Source organism: Coturnix japonica, chromosome 15, assembly GCF_001577835.2.
Source record: "Coturnix japonica isolate 7356 chromosome 15, Coturnix japonica 2.1, whole genome shotgun sequence".
In the NCBI taxonomy this organism is placed as follows: domain Eukaryota; kingdom Metazoa; phylum Chordata; class Aves; order Galliformes; family Phasianidae; genus Coturnix; species Coturnix japonica.
In genome coordinates, this window is record NC_029530.1 from 10,491,963 (window position 1) to 10,511,971 (window position 20,009).

General features: G+C 41.4%; 1 protein-coding gene across 3 annotated transcripts in view; it reads left to right on the forward strand.

The window, feature by feature from the left end:
* MED13L (mediator complex subunit 13L) overlaps positions 1-10,691 on the forward strand; it is a 164,263-nt gene extending 153,572 nt beyond the window's left edge. For 2 of the 3 annotated variants that reach the window (XM_015878154.2, XM_015878156.2), the window contains 4 exons: positions 1,210-1,364; positions 4,139-4,300; positions 6,429-6,541; positions 7,672-10,691. In XM_015878154.2, the coding sequence (XP_015733640.1) occupies positions 1,210-1,364; positions 4,139-4,300; positions 6,429-6,541; positions 7,672-7,804 (563 nt within the window). In that variant the 3' untranslated portion in view covers positions 7,805-10,691. The remainder of the gene's footprint in view (positions 1-1,209; positions 1,365-4,138; positions 4,301-6,428; positions 6,542-7,671) is intronic. The other variant, XR_001558545.2, reaches the window with a different exon arrangement.
* The last annotated feature ends 9,318 nt before the right edge of the window (positions 10,692-20,009 follow it).

A 20,009-nucleotide genomic window follows, 5' to 3' on the forward strand; every position in this document is an offset into this window, starting at 1 on the left:
TTCATTGCTTTTTGCAATCCAGTCTTTCTATTCAGAAGATGAAGAAAAACAATCACCTGCCTATTCCAGCACTAGGGCTTCAGGTTGAAATAAATTAATTCAAGACACGCATTCCTTTCCATTTTCATATGAAGCAAATTGTTTTTCAAGAGAAAACATTTATTGTACAGCACTTCTTAAACTATGTAGAATTGTACTACTTGTACTTATGGTATGTGCATTTTACTATAAATCTGGCTGCAATTCTAATTAATCCACTTAAGTCAGACAGCTCCCAGTGTCCCTTTTTATTCCCCCAGAAGGTACTTCTGATGTCATTATTACTGTTTAAACATCTTTGCTGAAAAATCTGGACGAGTAAAAAACGTTTGAACTGTATTGTGATGTTTGTAGTTCTCTGCTGTGTGTTCCACATGTCTTGGCTTTCCGTCATGTAAATCACCCATATTACCATAATATTGTGTTCCAAATGACTGAGCGAAGGAATGTACTTCTCATAGAATGCAAACACATTTTATGTGTATCTTTACTGCCTTCCCACAAATTAACATAAGGCAAATTAAAATAGCAAGCTATGATAATAAAACTGCGTTTAATTTCTGAGATGAAAGTAAAATGTTGAAAGCTGAATTGTAGGAAATTTGAAATGATCATGAAAGTACATTGCATGTGAGCATGGAGCAGGCCTTGCTGCCTTATTCTGCTGAGCGCTACCTGATGATGTGAGCAGCTTCCTTGAAATTGCTGAGACTGCTCCCAGCAAATATGGGGCAAATATGCTGAGGCACTGCTGTGTAGCACAGGTCTGAAGAGCAGTACCTGCTGAAGGTAACTCACATAGGTTTGTTCAACCTATTCCAAATACATATTTTAATGGGATTTCTTTGAGCAACTGCAAAGAGGTGTGATTTTGTCTGTTACAAAGCTCAGTTTGGATTGTTGTTGCATCGGCATAATGGGAGCTTTGTTCGCTCTCTGACTGTTGGTAAAATACATGATTTTAATAGGTGCAAGCCAGCCTCTGCTTCCAAGTCTGTGCGGTTGCAATCAAAGGTACTAGGAAGGATTCAACAGTAAAATAGTAAAATGTTTATCACTGCTTTCATCTGTCTGAAGTGTCTATTAAAAAATGACCATAAATTACAACAGTATTGTGATAGGAATGGACACAGCAGATTGAAATTGATTTTTTCTTTCTTTCCTTTCCAGATGATATGTTTGACCTCCCGTTCCCAGATGACATGGACAATGACATCCGAATTTTAATAACAGGGAACCTTCACTCTTCACCAAATTCTTCCCCTGTTCCTTCCCCTGGATCCCCATCTGGCATTGGAGTAGGATCTCACTACCAACACAGTAGGGTAAGGCCGAGGCACTTCTGTGGATTTGCTACTTAAAATTAAACAGAAAAACCCAAACTCTCCAACAAAGCCTTTTATTTGCACTGTTGATTTTTAGATGTTGTTTGATCAACAGCAAGCTGAAATTAATGTTAGAATTGGAGATATTAGCTAAGTACTATTGTAAAAGATGCCTCTGCCGTGACCATTTACATCTCCAACTTTAAAGTTAATTGTTACATACAAGACAACTGAGAGAAAGAGAGGAGGCTTTGCTTTCTTGTGACAGAGCTGTATTTAGTCACCTTGTATAAAATTAATCTCTAATCATCCATTTTTCTCTGGAGAATGGGATATCCCTGACACAAAGTGACAAGTCTGTGAGAAAAGAGATGACATGACGGCTCTGATCGCATGAATTTCCAGGGGAGGGACAAGGGAGATAATTGTCCTATTAATAAAACCCTATCCATTTAAACTTCACAGGTGCTGCATGTTTATGCAAATGTTGTTTTCTTAGTAAAAATTAGCCCAGAGCACAAAGTGTTTGTAAGTTATTTTTGTTTGAAGTGGCTTTTATAAAGTTGGTTCCAACATAAGTGGTTACTTAAAATGCAAATCATTTTTGGTAAATCAAGGTACTTTTTGAATCAGCCTTAGTTCGATGGAGCTCTTACTCATGCCATTTAGTTGTGTAAGAGCCTTAGTTGTCCTTCAGTTTTCCATTAAAAATATGGAGAAATGTAAGGTGCTTCATAATTTCCTGCAGAGCAGTTTTACTCTAGAAGCAATGCATTCACAGCAGTGTGTTACTTTTGTTGTAAATAAGATGCCTGATTTTCAAGATTACAAAATGTCAGTTTTTCACTGCCTGGAAGGAGAAAAGTCCTTCCTGTGCTTTCCCTGTGATCCCTGACAGAGTGCTTCAGTGGTCACCTAATAGAGGTCTGTGAGTGAAAGATCATTTTTGCATCAGCCACAAAAATGCTAATGCTGTATTTTGTGATCACTGTACGCAACCACCGTGTTTCTGTTAATGCACCAATCCACTTATCAAAGGCTAAATAATTTCTGTCTCTGGTTACTCCAACCTGGTATGTGGGCAAATTAAAAGTTTTAAATTCCAGTACCAAACCCTCCAACCGTTAATCACAACTCAGCACTCGTTACATTATTTAGCTTGTTCAGTAATCTCTATTCTCTGCCACATGGAGAAAAAATGCATTTAAAAAACTTATTCTCAGTGGAACTCCATCCAAGTGCCTTAAGAAAAGCACTGAAAGGTTAATGACCAAAGAGCTTAGAAACCTGGACGAGCCGTTTCTAGATGAACCCGTCATAGTAATTCAGTTTAACCATTAACGAGTGCCTAGTAATTGACGTGTAATTTTTGGTTTTAAAAAAGCAGCAGTGTGTGATCATTACCTCGTGGGGCAGGGAAGGTCGAGCCTTCGTCCATGTAAACCATAATTGATTGCTGCACTTTAACAGTGTAAGTCCTGACTGCTCAGCAGCCAGTTTCAAGGTCTGCACTTAGGCTTTCCAGCCGCCCACAGCCAGGTGAGCTGCAACCTTCTCTGGGCTTTATGGACTGTTTAACTTCCTCTGATTACTGAGCAAGATACTGCTGGTGGAGAAGGACCTGCTTGAAGGGCTACCATTGAAGGCTTTGTGATTAAACCAGTTTCTGTTCAGTGAAATCTTCTTTATCTATTGGCTTAAAAAATCTGTATGGATTAAATGGACTGCCATCTCAGTTCTTCTGGGATAAGTTTCTAGCTAAAATACTTAACAGATTTGTTTGTTTGTTTGTTTGTTTTCCCCACTCTGAAATTAAAATGAAAGCAAAACAATAAAGGTTGATTTTAGGAATGTACTCTAGTGTGTAATGGCAGTCACCTATTCTGATGCCCAAGGAACCCCTTGTAGATATGGTAATGGAGTTCATTATACATAAGGCTTTATCTATCTCTTTTTCTATAATGGTAAATAAGATCACGCTCAGGTGTTCCTATCCATCAGCCTCAGGTATGGAAGATTCACTTGGATTTAGATTGCAGAAATACAGTCACAGATGTATATCCTGACAGGCTGCAGCCCAAAGTTTGACGAAATTGCTAGTAAAGCCTTTTAAAGTTGCTTAACTCCTGTCTCTTAGTAACTGTTTTGTCACTATGCAAGAACATGAGTAACTAATACTACAAAATACAGTATATAAATAAATGATACAAATAGGAAAGCGGGACATCTGTTTCTTTTTTTCCTATACTTCATCTGCTTGGTAGTATAAATATAAAACATAGTTTCTTCTGTCCAGGTTATTCTTATATCAAGGATATGCACCCAAGGGTATCTTATATACTTGGGTGCATAACACATCCTTCCCCAAACATTCCCTTCAGGATGTTTGTCAGTTCAAACTGGTATTCCCAGGAATGGGAAAATTCTGTCAGGCTATGTAAACTTGGTGAGGCTGTATCGCCACAGTCAGTACTGCTCTCCTCTGTGTGCCCACCAGAAGCTGTTCAGATTCATAGCCAGAGTCCATTACCTCTAAGAGACCCTGTAGCAGCCACCTCCCCATAAGCTCAACACAGCGTAGGATCTTAACTTGCCGTTTGGTTGCCCAAGCGTAAGGGAAAAAGGAAAGCACAAAGATTCACAGATGACTGGAGGATAGCTCATTAATAGCAAGACAGAACTGTATCCAAGACTGATTAGTAAGCAAAACATAAGTTATTGGAGGGAGATGTAATGACGTAAAGTGACAAATGTGCCTTCAATTCTTATTTCAGAGCCAAGGGGAACGTCTCCTTTCCAGAGAAGCCCCTGAAGAATTGAAGCAGCAGCCTCTTGCTCTCGGATACTTCGTGTCGACTGCCAAAGCTGAGAATCTTCCGCAGTGGTTCTGGTCATCCTGTCCTCAGGCACAAAACCAGTGTCCTCTCTTCCTGAAGGTCTGTCTTGCTGATCTTTCTCAGTGGAAAGGGGGGAAGAATTGTATTTAGATCCTACACAATTCCTTTGAAAATGACAGCTTTGTGTTGCTTCTTCTGACAGTTGGAAATAATGAAGAAATACATTTCCAGATATAAATTCACTGAAGACAGCTGGCTATTAGCATTTACTCTCTATTACCTGAAAATTGAATAGTTTGGCAGCTTCTAAATACAAAATCATCAATGCTGTATCCAGTCTTCCCCAATTTTAATTTCCTAAATTTCAGTTAGCCCACGACAGGAGACGCATTACCTCCTATTCTGCCATATCATATCATAATACAGAGATGAAAAGGTTAGAGAGCAGCACTCCCACACAGAGCTTTTGCTATGTGTTCCTATTCCTGTAGATGTAAAAAGTTGCATGGCGTTGTCTGTAGTATCAGAGTTTATCTGGTATTTGCCAATGCAGAAGACTGCTGTTTCTTGCAAGAGGTACTGGTATATTGCTTGCAATAGCTGAACTGGATCAAATACTACAGATTCATTCACCACTGTAGAGTGACATGCTGTTTTTTACTGGGATGTTGTCAGCTAGTGAGCGTGGAAAAAAGGTGAAAAATCTGCCTTGGATAGAGTCATGTGGATACTCGAGCAAGCAAAATAGAAAGTAATTAAGATAGTAACATTTTATTTATCCATTCTCAGCTTAATTGACACATACAAAGCATTTCGTGAAGTCTCTTAGCTAAATTCTCTCAAACATGTATATCAGGCAGTCATCAGAGTAAAGGTGTATAATATTTCTCAATTCTTATGCCAGAAAGCCATTTTAGGACTGATAATTTGAGAATGATTGTTGCAGTTGGTGTGGCAGGCTTTATGTTCATTTCAGCATCTGTTGGCAAAGTACTGCAGTACTCAGTTAAATGAGATCACCTACCAAGTTCCCCACGTTTTCATAGAGGCTTCCCAGAATTATGTGCTTCACTCCAAACCTGTGGAATAGAGATCTCAAACTAATGTGAAAAATAAGGCACTGTATTTTTGGACCTAGAGATGAAGTTTTATCCTAAACTTAAAACTACCTTTCTTTGTGAATGAGTAATAATACAAAAGCTGTGTTTCAGTTCCAGCTTTAAAAACACAGCAGAGCTCTAGGCAACTCCATGAATTCCTTCTGTAAGCCTATGCTAGATTTATACTGGAGAGAAGGAGCCACCACCCTTCCCCCTTAACCCAACGCAATTGCTTTCTCAGATCCAAGCTGAATTAAATGTTTAATTTGACTTGGAATGTACTGTTACGGTTTGGACAATTTTTAATAAAAGCAAGGGGCTGAATTCGTGCAGTAACTTGTAAGTGCTCAGAGAGCAGCTGGTGCTGTCTCCTTTGTGCTGCATGGCGCTGCAGTTAGGAAACCTGCACAACACGTGAGACGTAAAGATTTAAGTCATCTCTGTCTGATTTGGATTAAGTCTTTTTGAGCTGAAGCATTCCACCTCTGAGGTGCATGCTGCAACTGGCAGAGCACAAACTCAAGGTCTTGCCCCAGCAGGCCATGTGGTCTATTGAGTTACCCACTTGAAAGGCTTACATGGTTGCCTCTACCCCTGGCACATGATCAATATGAAATCGCTTTTCTGTTCCTGTGTAAACCAAGGCACAAACCTCACTCCAGAAACAAAGACTGATTGCTATTCAGAAGGCACGGTAGCAGAGAGCAAGAGGAAGGCTGTGCTGTGTTCTGGTTGGATATCTCAGTCCGTGGTGGGTCTGGTTCTCCGTGGTGGGTCTACTAAATGGGAGAGTTTGAAGAATTAAAATCCTATATTGCTGAAATGCAAAAAGAAACACTGACATACTCCAAGTGTTTTCCCTCATCACTTCTTCCCTGACTGAAATTAAGAGTGGAATTCAGGATGCTTTTTAAAGGTCCTTAATTCCAATCAGAAAAAGCAGTCATTTTATTCAAAAGTGTAATCGTTATGGAACTTCAAAATGCACTTGGTCCTGGTGGGTTCCACAGAGAACTGCCAGCTGTCCTGAGACAATTCAGGGCGTATTTGTTCACTGTGAATCTTCATACTTGCTATGCAAAGAGTTAAATGGTTCTTTTTTGTTTCGTTTGATTTTACTTTCACAGGCCTCGTTGCATCATCACATCTCCATAGCACAGACAGATGAACTACTACCTGCCAGAAGTTCTCAGCGAGTTCCTCACCCCCTTGACTCTAAAACTACATCAGATGTCTTGAGGTAATGCCTTCTCACTTTTTGCATTTCATCTCTTGACTTATGGGGACTCAGGAATGAAATTTCAGAGGGACCTTTTTTTATGCTTATCAACAGTTTACACCTCTATTATATCCTACACGTGTTTTTTAATAAACAAAATTACATATTACATATACCACAGATCCTATGATCACAACAAAAGAACAGAGCTTTGAGGGTTACTTCTTCACTTTTCTATCCTACTCTGCAAAGCAATGAAGAGGAATAATTTGTGCCTTACAAAGAGAGTGCCTTGGTTTGCCTCCCAAAGATGATTTGTTTTAGCTGAAAGTCTGAGCTGGCCTGTGTAAATAATTATTTTTAGTCACCAAATCAAACTGAGTTATCAAAGGAGGTAGAAGTTCTCTCCTGATACCCTCTATCTTAGGAGATGTAGTATAAATGAGACACTTCCTGAATCAACACAGCACTGTTATCTGTCCCAGTGCAGAAGATTAGTAGAAGACTATTTGCCTCCATGTCACCTGTTGGGCACTGAAAAAAAACTTTTATGGGACAGCATATGAGGTCAAACACACCAGTGCACAAATGTGTACATTGCTACCACACAGAGAATATCAATAGGAAATATGAACTACTACTTAACTCAAGTAGATGATACTATGCAGTATTCTAGATCTGAATTTGCATCCTCTTGAATAAAAAGGTGATGCTTTTGGAGGTGCACAAGGAAAGAATGAGGTGCAACAAACTCAGATTAGAACATAAAGAATTCTAGTCAGGCATAAGGAAAAATAATTTCTTTTTTTTCTAAGTTGTCCTCAGAGATGTCCAAGAATCAAGTTTTTTAATACAGTAGTAGACTAAACCTCCAGAGGTTCAGTCCAATATGTAATCCTTGCTATTTAACAGGAGAGGCCTACACTCAAACTGTATGTCAAGTACAAATAAGCTAAGAACAAAAATTTCCCCCCACCTCTACCTGCACGCACTTTGTCCTCACTTTCCTACTTTGCGTGCACCACCAGCATTAATATAGTCCCTTCCACATCGCATCATCAGGGGAAAAAAAGGAGATAAATTTAAGTAAATCTAGAAAAAATGAGAAGTAAAAACTCCAGTTTCATTTTCCTTGCATTTCTCTTTCACAGGTTCGTTTTGGAGCAGTATAATGCACTGTCTTGGCTTACGTGTAACCCTGCCACTCAGGATCGCAGCTCCTGCCTTCCTGTCCACTTTGTGGTGCTCACTCAATTGTACAATGCCATCATGAATATACTTTAATAGATAGAAAAGCACTTGTTCTTCTGGCTTATTCTCCCCTCAACGTGAGAAACGTGCCACAGTCTGCAAAGATCACAGTTTTGCTTCTCTTCAGACCAGTCCTGTGCTGTGCTTCTGTTCCTCCAAAAGCACATGTGAATTCTGCAGTGTTGAAAACACCCATTAACATCTCTGGCAGCTTCAATCCAATTCTGGGAACATCCGAGAACAATGAACACAGAGTAACCTCAAGTCGGCGTTAGTTTGGTGGCCCAGTAACTACTGGTCAGTCTGATTTATTTTTATTTTTATTTTTTAATATTATTTTATTTTTTTAAGGAAGACTACAGTATCTTTTTGGATTAGGAACTCTGCTGAACAACCGTAAGCAGTTTCAGCCCCACAAATGAAACCATCGTGCAGTGACCGCTTTGGGCTGTCCAGAAGTTCTTTGTTCTTTGGTCATCATTAACTGGGACTTGGCAGGAAAAAAACCTACACACCATCATAGTCTCGTATGAATATTGCAATTTTCTGTCTACCTGGAGTTCCTGTCAGAGTGGATTGGGATGAATGCATGCATTTGTTACCTGTCCATGTAGATATGAATGGTCTGGAGATATTTATTTTATTTTTAGGTTTGGGGAGGGGAGGGATTAAATTATAAAGGACCAGGAACAGTAGGATATCTTAAAAACCCAGCTCCGTTCCACCTTAGGGTTATTTATCTACATACCTCTCGCTCTTCTGACCTAGAAATCGAAAAGCTAATAACAATCAGAGTCCCACGTGGGAAGGGGAGCATGTCCTGATAAGGATACACTTGTGTTTTAAGGAATTCTCACCTGCATTTAGCCTGGTTAAAGTAAGGAAAGACCAGTGTTTAATGAAGGATAACACTACCTAATGGAAGAAGAGTAACTGAGAGGTAGGGAGGAAAAATACTTTAAAGTTCTTTAAAGGGCGAAAGGAAAGTGGTAAATTAATCTATTGTAGAGCTATGATTGAAATATATTTCCAGTAAATTTAGTGATACTAGAAAACTATTTACTGAAACCCAGGTCGCCCTGTAATTCTGGGCAGACTCGTCCGTGTACATATCCAAAAATGTGCTTTTTGTTTACACGAAATCAGTTACAAATCTGGTGTATTTTTTCTGACTTATAGGAATATTATTTCAAAGAAATAATTTTAAAAAGAAAATTATATCATTAAATTAGTACTTGAAGTTCTGCCGCTGCGGTGGAAAAGTTACTTTGTTGAGTAAAATGATCGCCATTTGAAAGGTCAATGGCTAATTGAAGTATTTTTATGACTCCTTCATTCCAGGCTCCGAGGGGTTTATATTTAAGCTCCTTTTTTCTGATGTTTGCTGTTGCAGTGTGCAGCAGGCACGGGCTGCTGTGTGCGAGGGGTCGGGCACTTTGATCAGGCGCTGTGACCTATAGCTGTCTATCGGCGGGGGAAAAACCAACACGTTGTAAAAGTTCTTCCAAAAGACTTTCATGTTCTGGTGGGAAAAAATAATAATAATAATAATAATAATTAAAAAAAATGAAATTCTATGATTTTAAAAAGTATTTTTCTTGAGATAATGTAAACATTTAAAGCAAATGATATAAGAATCGCTTGTGTCATGGAAGGGTGAAGTCAGAGAAGTAACCTGTAAATGGATGATGTCGTTCTCTGCACCGAACCTCCCGTGTGGGTTATCCTCTTTGCAATGTATAGGTTAAAAAAAAAAAAAATCTGATATCAAACCATTTGTATCTAATGTGTGTACAGTGTAAAATTGACTTTAAAATATTGCAGTACTATTTTTTCTTAATCAGAAGAGAAAATTCTCAAGGCCTTTTGAAGAGCATCAAAGATGAAGATTGTAAACTTGTATAAAAAAAAAAAATTAACTTGGGGAGGAAAAATGTAAAGTAGCCATTTGTAATCTTTTACCATTTGGGGGTTATTTGTTCCCAAGATTCATCGGGACTTTGGATTATGATTGAGTTTGTTCTTTTTAAATGGGTCATTTTTTATCTAGGGGCATTTCTTCCCCAGAAACCTGGTTCTGTGCAGACATGGAAAATCCAAAAGGGCAGCGAGGAGTTAGTTTTCATCTGGTGTCTTTTATTTAATTTTTTTAAGTTAAGAGAATCTGGTGACATATTTATACGTTTTTGTGCAAAATAAATGAATGGCAATAGATTTTAAAGAAAAATCTTATGTACTTCAGTGTGAAAAGTTCTGTATAATATTTTCCTTAAATATGCATTATTTTACTTGTGAGTTTTTTACTGAATTAATCTGAAATGTACCAAGCCCTGGCTTTCCTACAGAGTGAAGAAAGTTATTTTATTTTTTCTTTTTATTTCTAACTTTGGAAATTCATGGCTAAATCAGAATTATTATTACAGTTGTTTGAGCTAAAGGGAGAGGGAGGGGGGGAGGGACGGGCGGGGAATGTCCAGCATGCTTGTATGTATATTTCAGAACTTTTTTTAAATGTCAAAGCTGTACATTTCTGGGGAGTTCTGAATTTCTTTGGGGGTTTTGGTTTTTTTTGTTTTTTTTCTTGTTTTTTTTTTTTCTTGGGTTTTTTTTTTTTTTCCTCTGAGCATTTTGCAGTGAGCTTCTTTTCTATCTAGCCGACTATTTGAAAGCAAACGATGACAACAACAAAAAAAAAACAAAACAAACCAAGTGAAGTTCATTTTAAATCTACAGTATATCGCTGGTACAATACACTAAAAAAAAAAAAAAAAAGAAAAAAAAAAGAAAAAAAAGACTTTGATAAAAAGAAACAATAATAATAAAGACCTCCATTTTAAATGTCATTCATATATACCTTGTGGATGAGAGCTATATACTTTTACACACTTTTTTAGATGAATAAATTATTGAATTACTGAAACTACTTGTGGAGTTTCATTTCTATGTGTATTTTCTGTAGTTTAAGCATTGCTGGTGCAGAAGGATTTGCGTTACCAGGTGTGGGTTCTGCGTGGTACCGATGGAACTGAAATGCGTTTAAAGACTCCTTAGTGTTGGTTTATTTTTGAGCATCGGTCAGTACAATGCCTTCTAGGTTGGCTGCGTGTCCATGCAGCCATGGCTTCATCAGTTGCCCTTTCAGTGCACTGAGGTGTAAAAGATTCACAGTGCAACAGTGCTTTTAGACTGATATCGTGCCAAATAGAATGGTGCTTCTGTTGAAAATCTTGCCTGTTGTAAAAGAAAACTGGTGCCACTGATGTCAGTGTTGAGATGAAGAGATGTAAGTCCATCCAGCTGGAATGGGTTGCCTTTGGAATTAGATGGAATTACAGACAAAATAGGAGAATGCAGTGGCACATCACAGTCGTGTAACCTCCTCCCCCTGTCATAGGATTGCAAATAAGGTAAGTGACGAGCAGGCAGCCCCAGATGAGCGAATACAAAACCAGATCATATCTGCCACTTCAGGCTGTGCGGAGAAGTGGGAGAATCTCCATCCTGGAGGTGCTGAGGTCTCCACTGGATATGGCAGCCTGGTTGTGTTATACCCAGGACGTGGTTGGACAGCCTTCAGGAGGTCCCTTCCAGCCCAAGACATTCTGTATTTAGCAGGTTCAGAAGTGCAAAATCTAACCAGCTTAGAACTAGAACCCAAGCCCTCTTGTGCTACACCTCAACAAGTCTTTATATAAAAGGAGAGGTCTGTTTTGCATCATTTCCTGTAGGAGCATGTCTGGAAAAACTTGAATTTTCAGTTAGTCCATAACTTTTCATACTTTACAAATCTGTGACCTTCTTAGGTACCTCTGAGGTGCCATGGCCGTTGCTTTGCTCTTATGAAAGAACAAAAGCAGTCTACTACCCGCCCCATACCTCATCACCAGTTCTACCTGCACCACTGCCCATGGGCAGCCTGTACCACAGGTGGGTACGATGATTGTCAGAATCGGGTGAGACCATTTTCTGCAGGACCAGAATGCCTTTAAAACTGGCCTGGTGGCTCTTTCTTGTGAATATACTTCAGAAGTTCATTTTCCACGGGGAAAATTGATGCCATGCTCACAGTTCTGTGACCGTATTGAGGAATTACCACCGAGTTTCACAGCTGTTGTAGTGACCAACTGGGATTTTGTAAGTAGTTCTAATCTCCAGTCTACGTTAATTGTCGATGCACCTCATTTCTAAATTTAAAGTCCTGTGCAAAGATAGTTCTTCAGATTTATAACTTTTCAGATTTATAACTTTCAGTTATAACTTCTGGAAGTTTGTTTCCTTTAGGTCACTTTGGTGTTGGTTCACTATTGAAAATTTGCATGGAGTGAACTCACATGGGAATCTCTCTGCTTCTACCTTCCATGGACTGCTGTGAATAGGTGAGGGCCTTTAGAATGGAGACTGCTTTGTGACCAAGTCATTGGTTTTAACAAATAAAAAGTACCATGACAAAGAACTATCAGCCCACTGTGCTGTTCCACGGGGACTGTGGGAAGAACTGAATAAAAAGCACTGACAAATGGGTATGTTACTGTGGGTACAGACTCTGTGATACCAATGAAGGAGAGCTTTCTAAACACAAGGCTGAAATCCTTTTGTTTTTCTTTCCATTTCTATTTTTAGTGAGTATCGTGGCCACCTGACGACAGCTTTCAGCACGTGTAGAAAGCATCAGAAGTCATGGAAGTAAACACTGGGTTTGTGTTCCGTCTCTCAGCATTTATAGTGGAAATGGAAACAGCCCAAACAGGAAATCTTTGGTCTTTAGCAACAAAGCTGTGTTTATAAAATGATGCTGCTTCCACTTCCCTGTTTTGAAACTGAACCTTAACATGGTAAGAAATGTTTATGTGGGCAGACCCCATTTTAGTGCTTATCTACCTGGTATCAAAGCTGCAATCCCCATTGGGTTTTCCAGAGGACATATAAACCTCAGTGCTAGTTTAACAAAACCTGCAACACCATGGCGCAAACCATGGTGTGGTCAGTGGTCAGAGCGTTCCACCCCTCCTTGTAATCAGTTTCAGTGGTAATTTCATTAGTGCCTGGGGAAAAGACAAGCAAGAAGACATCCACTTCCATGGCAGGGCGGCTCTGAAGGCAGATCAGTGCCCTCCACTGTACCTCACTGACTGGGGGTCGTGGCTTTAGCTGTGTTTCTGGATGGGCACTAGTCAACCAACGTGTGGGCTAACCAAGCTGTAAGAGCATATCGTATCACTTTGATAAGCACACAAATTATGTTCTTATGTCTGTATAAGTATTAGCCTTTTTTTTTTTTTTGGTTGTTCAGACCCTTCAGAACTGAATGGCACTATCTGCTCACTGCATAGACTGAACAAGAATTTCTTTCTCGCTGTCCTGTAACCAAGAATCTGGGGAAATATCTGCTTTAACTCACAGGATACTTTTGCTTGCACCACAGAGGCTGGCTTACATCCAGGATTGTCACAGCTGGGCTCCAGCACAGAAGTGGGGGCACACAGCCCTGCTGTTCTGTGCACACATACAAGTTCAGCAGACACTTTGTTTCAGAAATACCTGCTTCTGTGAGATATTTGTCAACTACACATCATCTACCCTGGCAAGCTCATTCCAGCTGGCTCCTTTTAAACAATGTGCCCCAGCAGAAAGCTGCTCCAACCAACATGGCAGTGATAGCAGGCCCAGACCCTTCACAAATGAAATCTATTTTCCTTACAAAGCAGATAAGACATGCATTGAAGTCCTACCAGCTCTTACCAACCTACAAGTCCTACCTACTCATTGTTTTTATTTGAATATAAATCAATCAAGGCAACGTCAAATGGTGGTACAGCTCTGAGCACCAGTACTGTTGGGAAATGCACTGCAGTCACCTTTGGAGAACTCCCCACCATTGAGTTCCAGCCTCCTGACCCCAGAATTATAAAGCAACACACACACTCAAGAAGAACGAGAAAAAGAACGTGTATTTATAAACTTTATAGCTGGGGCAATACTTTACACAGCCTTGGGAAGCCAGTCATGTGGGGTTATTCCCTGTGGTTTCCTGGGCTGTCCCATTCATCACATCTGTTATGTTCTCTGCGCCAGGCAGTGTTGTCCTCAGCATGAAAAAGCGAAAGTCATGTCCTCTTTCTTCCAGCAGGGGTCACGTTTTGATGGCAAATGAAACTCCAGATTGCTAACAGAGCTGGCTCAAACAATCCTAAATGAAGCCGGGCGCTTACTGAGCTGCTCATTAAAGGTCAACCACGCGAACAGGTACAGGTTCAGTGGTCAGAGCGTTCCACCCCTCCTTGTAATCAGTTTCAGTGGTAATTTCATTAGTGCCCGGGGAAAAGACAAGCGCGAGAGAAGCAGGTGATGGGGTGAGGTACATCTGGTGGGGAGAGAGGCTGTTAATCCCAGCGGGGTAATGACCCATGGAAGTGCTAAAAGAAAGGTGCAGTGCGCGGCACTCCTGGCTGCTGGGTTAAGCAGCACTTTGGAGTCAGAAGTAATTGCCCTTGTGTTTCTTTCCTGCTACAAAAGCAGGGAGTGCATGGAGAAGACATTCTGCTGCAACAACACACAATGGTGCACAGCTGGATTGTCCAGCAATGGGTGGTGGGCAGAAAAAGAACATGCAGGGGAGCACTGGTGCAGCAGGGCTAGGTCTGCTCGCAGGCTGACTTTAGACATAAGTAACAGGGAGCCCAGGTGGAAAACAATGCATAGTTTGGTGTGGACTTGTCTCACCAGGGCTGGTGTTATTCTCTAGCACAGAGCTATGGCAGAGGCAGGCAGGACATCTCTCCTACTGCTAGCAGTGGAAATGGAGGTTTCCCCATCACTTAGAACCACCGAATTGTTTGGGTTGGAGATCATCTGCTTCCAACCCCCTGCTGTAGGAAGGGACACGTCCCAGCACACCAGGTTGCTCACAGCCCCATCCAGCCTGGTTTCACTCTTCTGCTGGTACTTTGCCTTGGTTTGTGTTTTGATGGTGGGACATTTTAGGCTGTGAGAGGTTGCTTCTGCTTGAAAGAATCATTCTTCCTCTGGCACTCTCACCTAAACATGCAGCATTATTACCGTTCTTTCTAAATACCACAGTGTAAGTAGAAGGCCCAGATAAAGAACATACGCTATTTCTAGGCAATGTCTTTGCAAAGGAAAACCTGAAAGAAAGATTTTGGTGCAACTGAGAAGCTCAGAAACTTTTTTTTTCCCCCCTTCTTTATATGTATTGAGAACATGGTGGATCAGCACATGAATGCTCGACTGTCAAGATGCTGTACCAAGTAGTACATCTTCATCTTGTTCACTGCAGTTATCAGGTAAAGCCCTGAACAGAGCACTGGGCCACATGTCCATCTTTCTTTCATGTTGTGCAGAACACATCCTGCTTCTGTCCTGCTGTCCCAGGCAGATCTCTGCCCTCTCCTGCCTCTCTCTTTGACATTTAGCAAGCGGCAGGGCAAACGATGCTATCTATCTCAGTTCCATGGGCGCTACCATCAGCACAGCCAGTGAGGCACAAGCATGAGGCACCACACTATTGATGGACATGAGGGGCATGAAGCATTAATGCTTAATCCCAGTGTGGCTGAGGCAAGCAACTGTGGAATGGAACTGCTGTTCCAAGTTTCTGTGCAACTGTGATCCACCATTTCAGCCCCCTAAACAATGTGTTTCCAGTTATTAAGTCCACAGCGAGACTGAAGGACAGCTCTAGACTTAATAAGCAAATAAGCAAGGCAGAGAGGAAAGATCTAAACTCTATTTCCAAGCCTGCCAAAACAGACGCATGGTACCGGGCAAATTGTTGGCTTAGTTACGCTTTGTCTGCGTAAGTCACACTGCTATTGATACAGCTGTCTGCATCCCAGATTCATTTTAAGTGAGGGACTCTGAGGCAGAAGAATGCAGAGTGTTAGCCTGCAAGCTTCAGTCCATATAGTAAATTGATACAAAATTATTCAGGACAGTGAAATCTAAAGCATCCTGAAGAGACATACTAAAAGATCCCAGAATGCTGAGCAAGCAGTCAATAAAATAGCAGAAATAATGCCAAATGCATGCTCTAAACTACACTGTAACCAAACGTATAACACAAAATGGGAGGAAACATTCAAATGTTCTCAGGTATTTGATGGGGGGAATAAAGCAGCACAGTGCCTATGAGACCTGCACAGGCACAGCTGGTAGGATGGGATGTGAAGCATGGCTATTAGGACAGGGGGCTCGGCTGGTGGGATGGTATGCACAGCCTTTGGACAGGAGGAGTGGCCATAGGGGTGTGAGATTCAGCTTCTTGTGGAGCTGAGCAGGCCATGGTCTGGTGCTACATGGTTCCTCTGCAGCACAGGACAGTGTGCCAAATGAGAACCTCTTCTATTCATGGTGGTGAAGGCCTTCCTGCCCAAACAGCTTCATCTTGAGCAATCCAAGCAAAGGTCTTGTAAAATACAGAGAGCTGCTGCTGTGCTTATAGGGTGACAGTGGGCAGGTGGTCCTCCTTCACTTCCCCCTTTCAGGTGGATCCGCCGTTCCTCTGGCTGTGCTGCAGGTAGAAGTGTCTATTGTACATCGGGTTCTGATTAAAAAATGAGCTCTCCACATTCCCCATTCAGACTAAGAAGCTTGGCTGAAATTTTACCATCATTAACACCCCATCAATCCTGTGTGAAACATGCCTGTAGGCCAACAGTGGGGAGGTGTCCATCTGGAATCCAGCCCTGGCATGGATCAATGTCACCCAACCATTCAGGAGGCTGTGCTGTGAGGAGAGCAGTCCTGGGCTAATGATGAGCATCAGAGAACTCCAGGCAGGTCTTGTGAGATGTAACCAAATCCTAACCATAACTATCACCATAACCATAACCCAGGTCTTGTGCTCTGTAGCCCAACTCATCCCATAGGCCATGCGCTGGATGACGGAAGGAACTTGGAGCAGAACAACCCCACTGCAATGGGAGCTTACTCATCACTGACCAGAACAAAAGTGGTAAACCCTCATTGCATAGCATGATGGCTCAGAGCTGAAGCTTCCAACAATGAGCAAGTATGAGCTGGAGAGGGGAAATCTGAGCCCTGGCAGCTAATCTGAAGAGGAAGCAGAATGGGCATTCAGGAGCTGGCCAGACAGAAGCCATACAGACATGGGGTAGGGAAGGAAGGCTTTCATACACAAAAGGTGTGATGTGTTCTTCCCTTACCTTTGTAGCAAGGAACCCGAATAGGAACTGTAAAACCTAAGGTATTTTCCTTGCAGCCCCAAGCCCTGCTTGAGTGATTGAAAAAAAACACAGGCCACGACCATATTACATCCATAGAACATCTGCAGTGCATTCAGGGCCTACACAAAAGTGACTATCCAGACTTATCCAGCTGGGAACATCAGAGCTGCTGTGCACAGTTTTCCTTATCAGCCTGAACCAAATTCTAAACTTCTCCCAAAAGAGACGTGGGGTTTCCTCTGCCCAGGCAGCACAGAAGGAAGGGAGTCTCTTTGAAGATAAGTGCCTCACGGGCTCCCACACAGCGAGCTGGCTGAAGTTTAAACTGTCTACTTCAGAGCAGTGAAAGAATGATGTGCCTGAAACCTCTGGGGTTAGAATTGCTCACTCTCTCTCTCTGACTTCAAGACTTTGCAAATAAATCAGAGGGGGGCTGGTTAATGCTAGTCTCACACCCACTCCCACTGCAGGCCTAAAGGTGAAGCATTTCTGGTCCAAAGGAAGGCCTTGCAGTTGTCTCTCATGCTGTGTCTTGACAAAAAGCCTCCTTTTCCCACAGATTTTCGCTGTGGCAGCTCTTGGCCCTCAACACATATCAATGGATGCATAGCAGTTGTCTGGATACATTTGGACCACTTCTGGTTCTCTGCCTCTTTCTTCTCTCCCCTGCCTTCCAAACAGCCTTCCAGGACTGCTTACTTTGGCGATGCCTGCAATAAAATAAAGGAAAAAAAAAAAAAAAAAAAAAAAAAAGAAGAAGAAAAAAAAAAAAAAAAAGTCACAATGAAAAGGAAAAATCCATTAGGAAAAGCTAGCTGAGTGCTAAAAGGCCCCTAATCAGTGGAAAGTTTAAAGAGCACCGCTCTGAGAGAGGCTGCAGTGCCTTTCCAACACCTTTGCAGCAATGTGTGAGGCTATGACATGTCAAAGCAAAGCCCCAAACACGGGCCCTGTGCCAAAAGAGCAGGCTTTGTTAGGGCTGAGCAGAGCATGGATGTCCGGGGAGGTGGTGGGCAGGCACTTGCTGCTGAAGAAATTATTGCATCAGAGCAAATGACTGCAATCAAATTCACAAGACTTCTGGCTGGTTTCAGCACATGGATTTGGCTTTTCTTCTCAGCTGATGTGCAGGCAAGGGCTACAAACTGCACCCTGACTGAAACAGGAATCCCAGTTAGAAGTGCCAGCGCAGCCTAAGCTAAAGGATGGTGGCAAATCCAGCTGGGGTGGAAGGGCAGTGCTACTGAGGGATGTGGTGCTGTGGAGGGAGAAATGCCTTCAGAAGTGCTGTCTTCCTTGATGACTATAGTAATGAATTCAGCTAATGGCTGGAGAAAGCACAGAATACAATTCAGGTTAAATTGCAGATGTTCAGCAGCGCTGCCAGCTGCTGATCCCAGAGTGAGAGTGACTGTTTCCTTGAACTGTTTCCACTATCTGGGTTCTGGTTTCTCAGTAGACACACTGCAATGAGGCTGCAGAACCCTCTTTTTCTGACCTCTTTTCAAATCCTTCATCTAACATTTCACAAGCCCACCAAATTATAGGTCTCAAAGCATCACATGGAAGTCAGTGAACATTCCCTTTCAGTTCACACAAGAGGAGAGAAGCACAATCTTCTTTCAGGGAGTAATTGAAATACATATAGTACATCTGCTGCTCTGCAAACTGTATTTGTTAAAGCTTTATGTGCCCACTGCATTGTGATGGCAACAGTCGGGGTTAGGTTTGCTCCCATCTCCTTCACCTTCCACAGTTCTTAATCCAATATGTAAAGAAACTCAGGCACACATTTCAGCTTATAGAGAGTATCAGTCTGCCATACAACGCACATGTACTTTGCAATCCATAGGTGAGCTTACAGCTCAGGAGCACATGCACCAGGTAATTGCATGTTGCTAGTTCAGCCTCTTGAGTGCACTGCACAGGCTGGTTTACAGGCAAACACCTGTATTTATGGCCTGAAACACTGCCAGGACAGCTTTCAGATTCTGTGCTATGTGGTTGAAGGTGCCTCATAGATCTACCTCAGATCTACAGTAGATCTATGAAACAACCAAACATGGACCATAGCACAGAGTGGTGTGACAAAACAAGCCCACAAGTTCCAATTGCTACCAGTGAAATATGTACAATTGGAAGGTGCTCTGATTATTGAAACCAATATCTTTAGTTTTCCACAGAATACAAGAAGGGCTGGGCGAAGGGTTTGGTTTGGTGGTACAGTGCAGTATTGCACCTTATCCTTCTCCAGATGAAGAATGGACAATCAAATGTGAGTGCTCAAGGTGGTGCTGAAAAGAAGGGTGTTGTTTTGACACAACTTGGAGCTATACTTTACCTCATATAAAGCGGGCTCTGTACAAAGCCATATAAGGGACAGAAGCCCTGTTACATTAGGAGCGTTGCAATTCAGGTTTGTTTGGAATGGCAACAAACTTGTGTCCTTCTCTGACCTATCTGGAAACTTTCAGCACTCATTGTGCACACTGTCTGGGGGCATTTGCAATGCCTTATTCAATGCAAGCTTTAAAAAATGAAACCAAACCAAGCAGTTCTTTATTTATGCTGAACAGGAAAAGCTGTAATCATATTATTTTTGTTGCTGCCTTCACATAATCCCATTTTTTCTTACAGAACAAACATTTCAGAGAATAATCCTAAGCTGGAAAAGCCATATAATTTTATATATATATATATATATATGATATTACAAAAAATTTCATGATTAAACTCTAAATAAGATTCATACAATTCAGGACAATTCCAAAACAAAAAGTGAAGTGAAAACAGTTTCCCTTTTAGCAAATAGAAGATAAACTGTTATGGAAGCTACATCTAGAATGCTTTTATTATTGATAACAGCTGTAGAAAGAGCCATTACTCTCAGCCAGGCGGACCCAGCAGATAGAGATGAAGTGCCTTTGAACTAACAACTGATAAAACTTTTTGGAACAACAAGATACATGCACACACCTACATCATCTATACATTCCTTCTATGAGACCTTCTTGTTGAGGCTGTTGTGGTTGGGT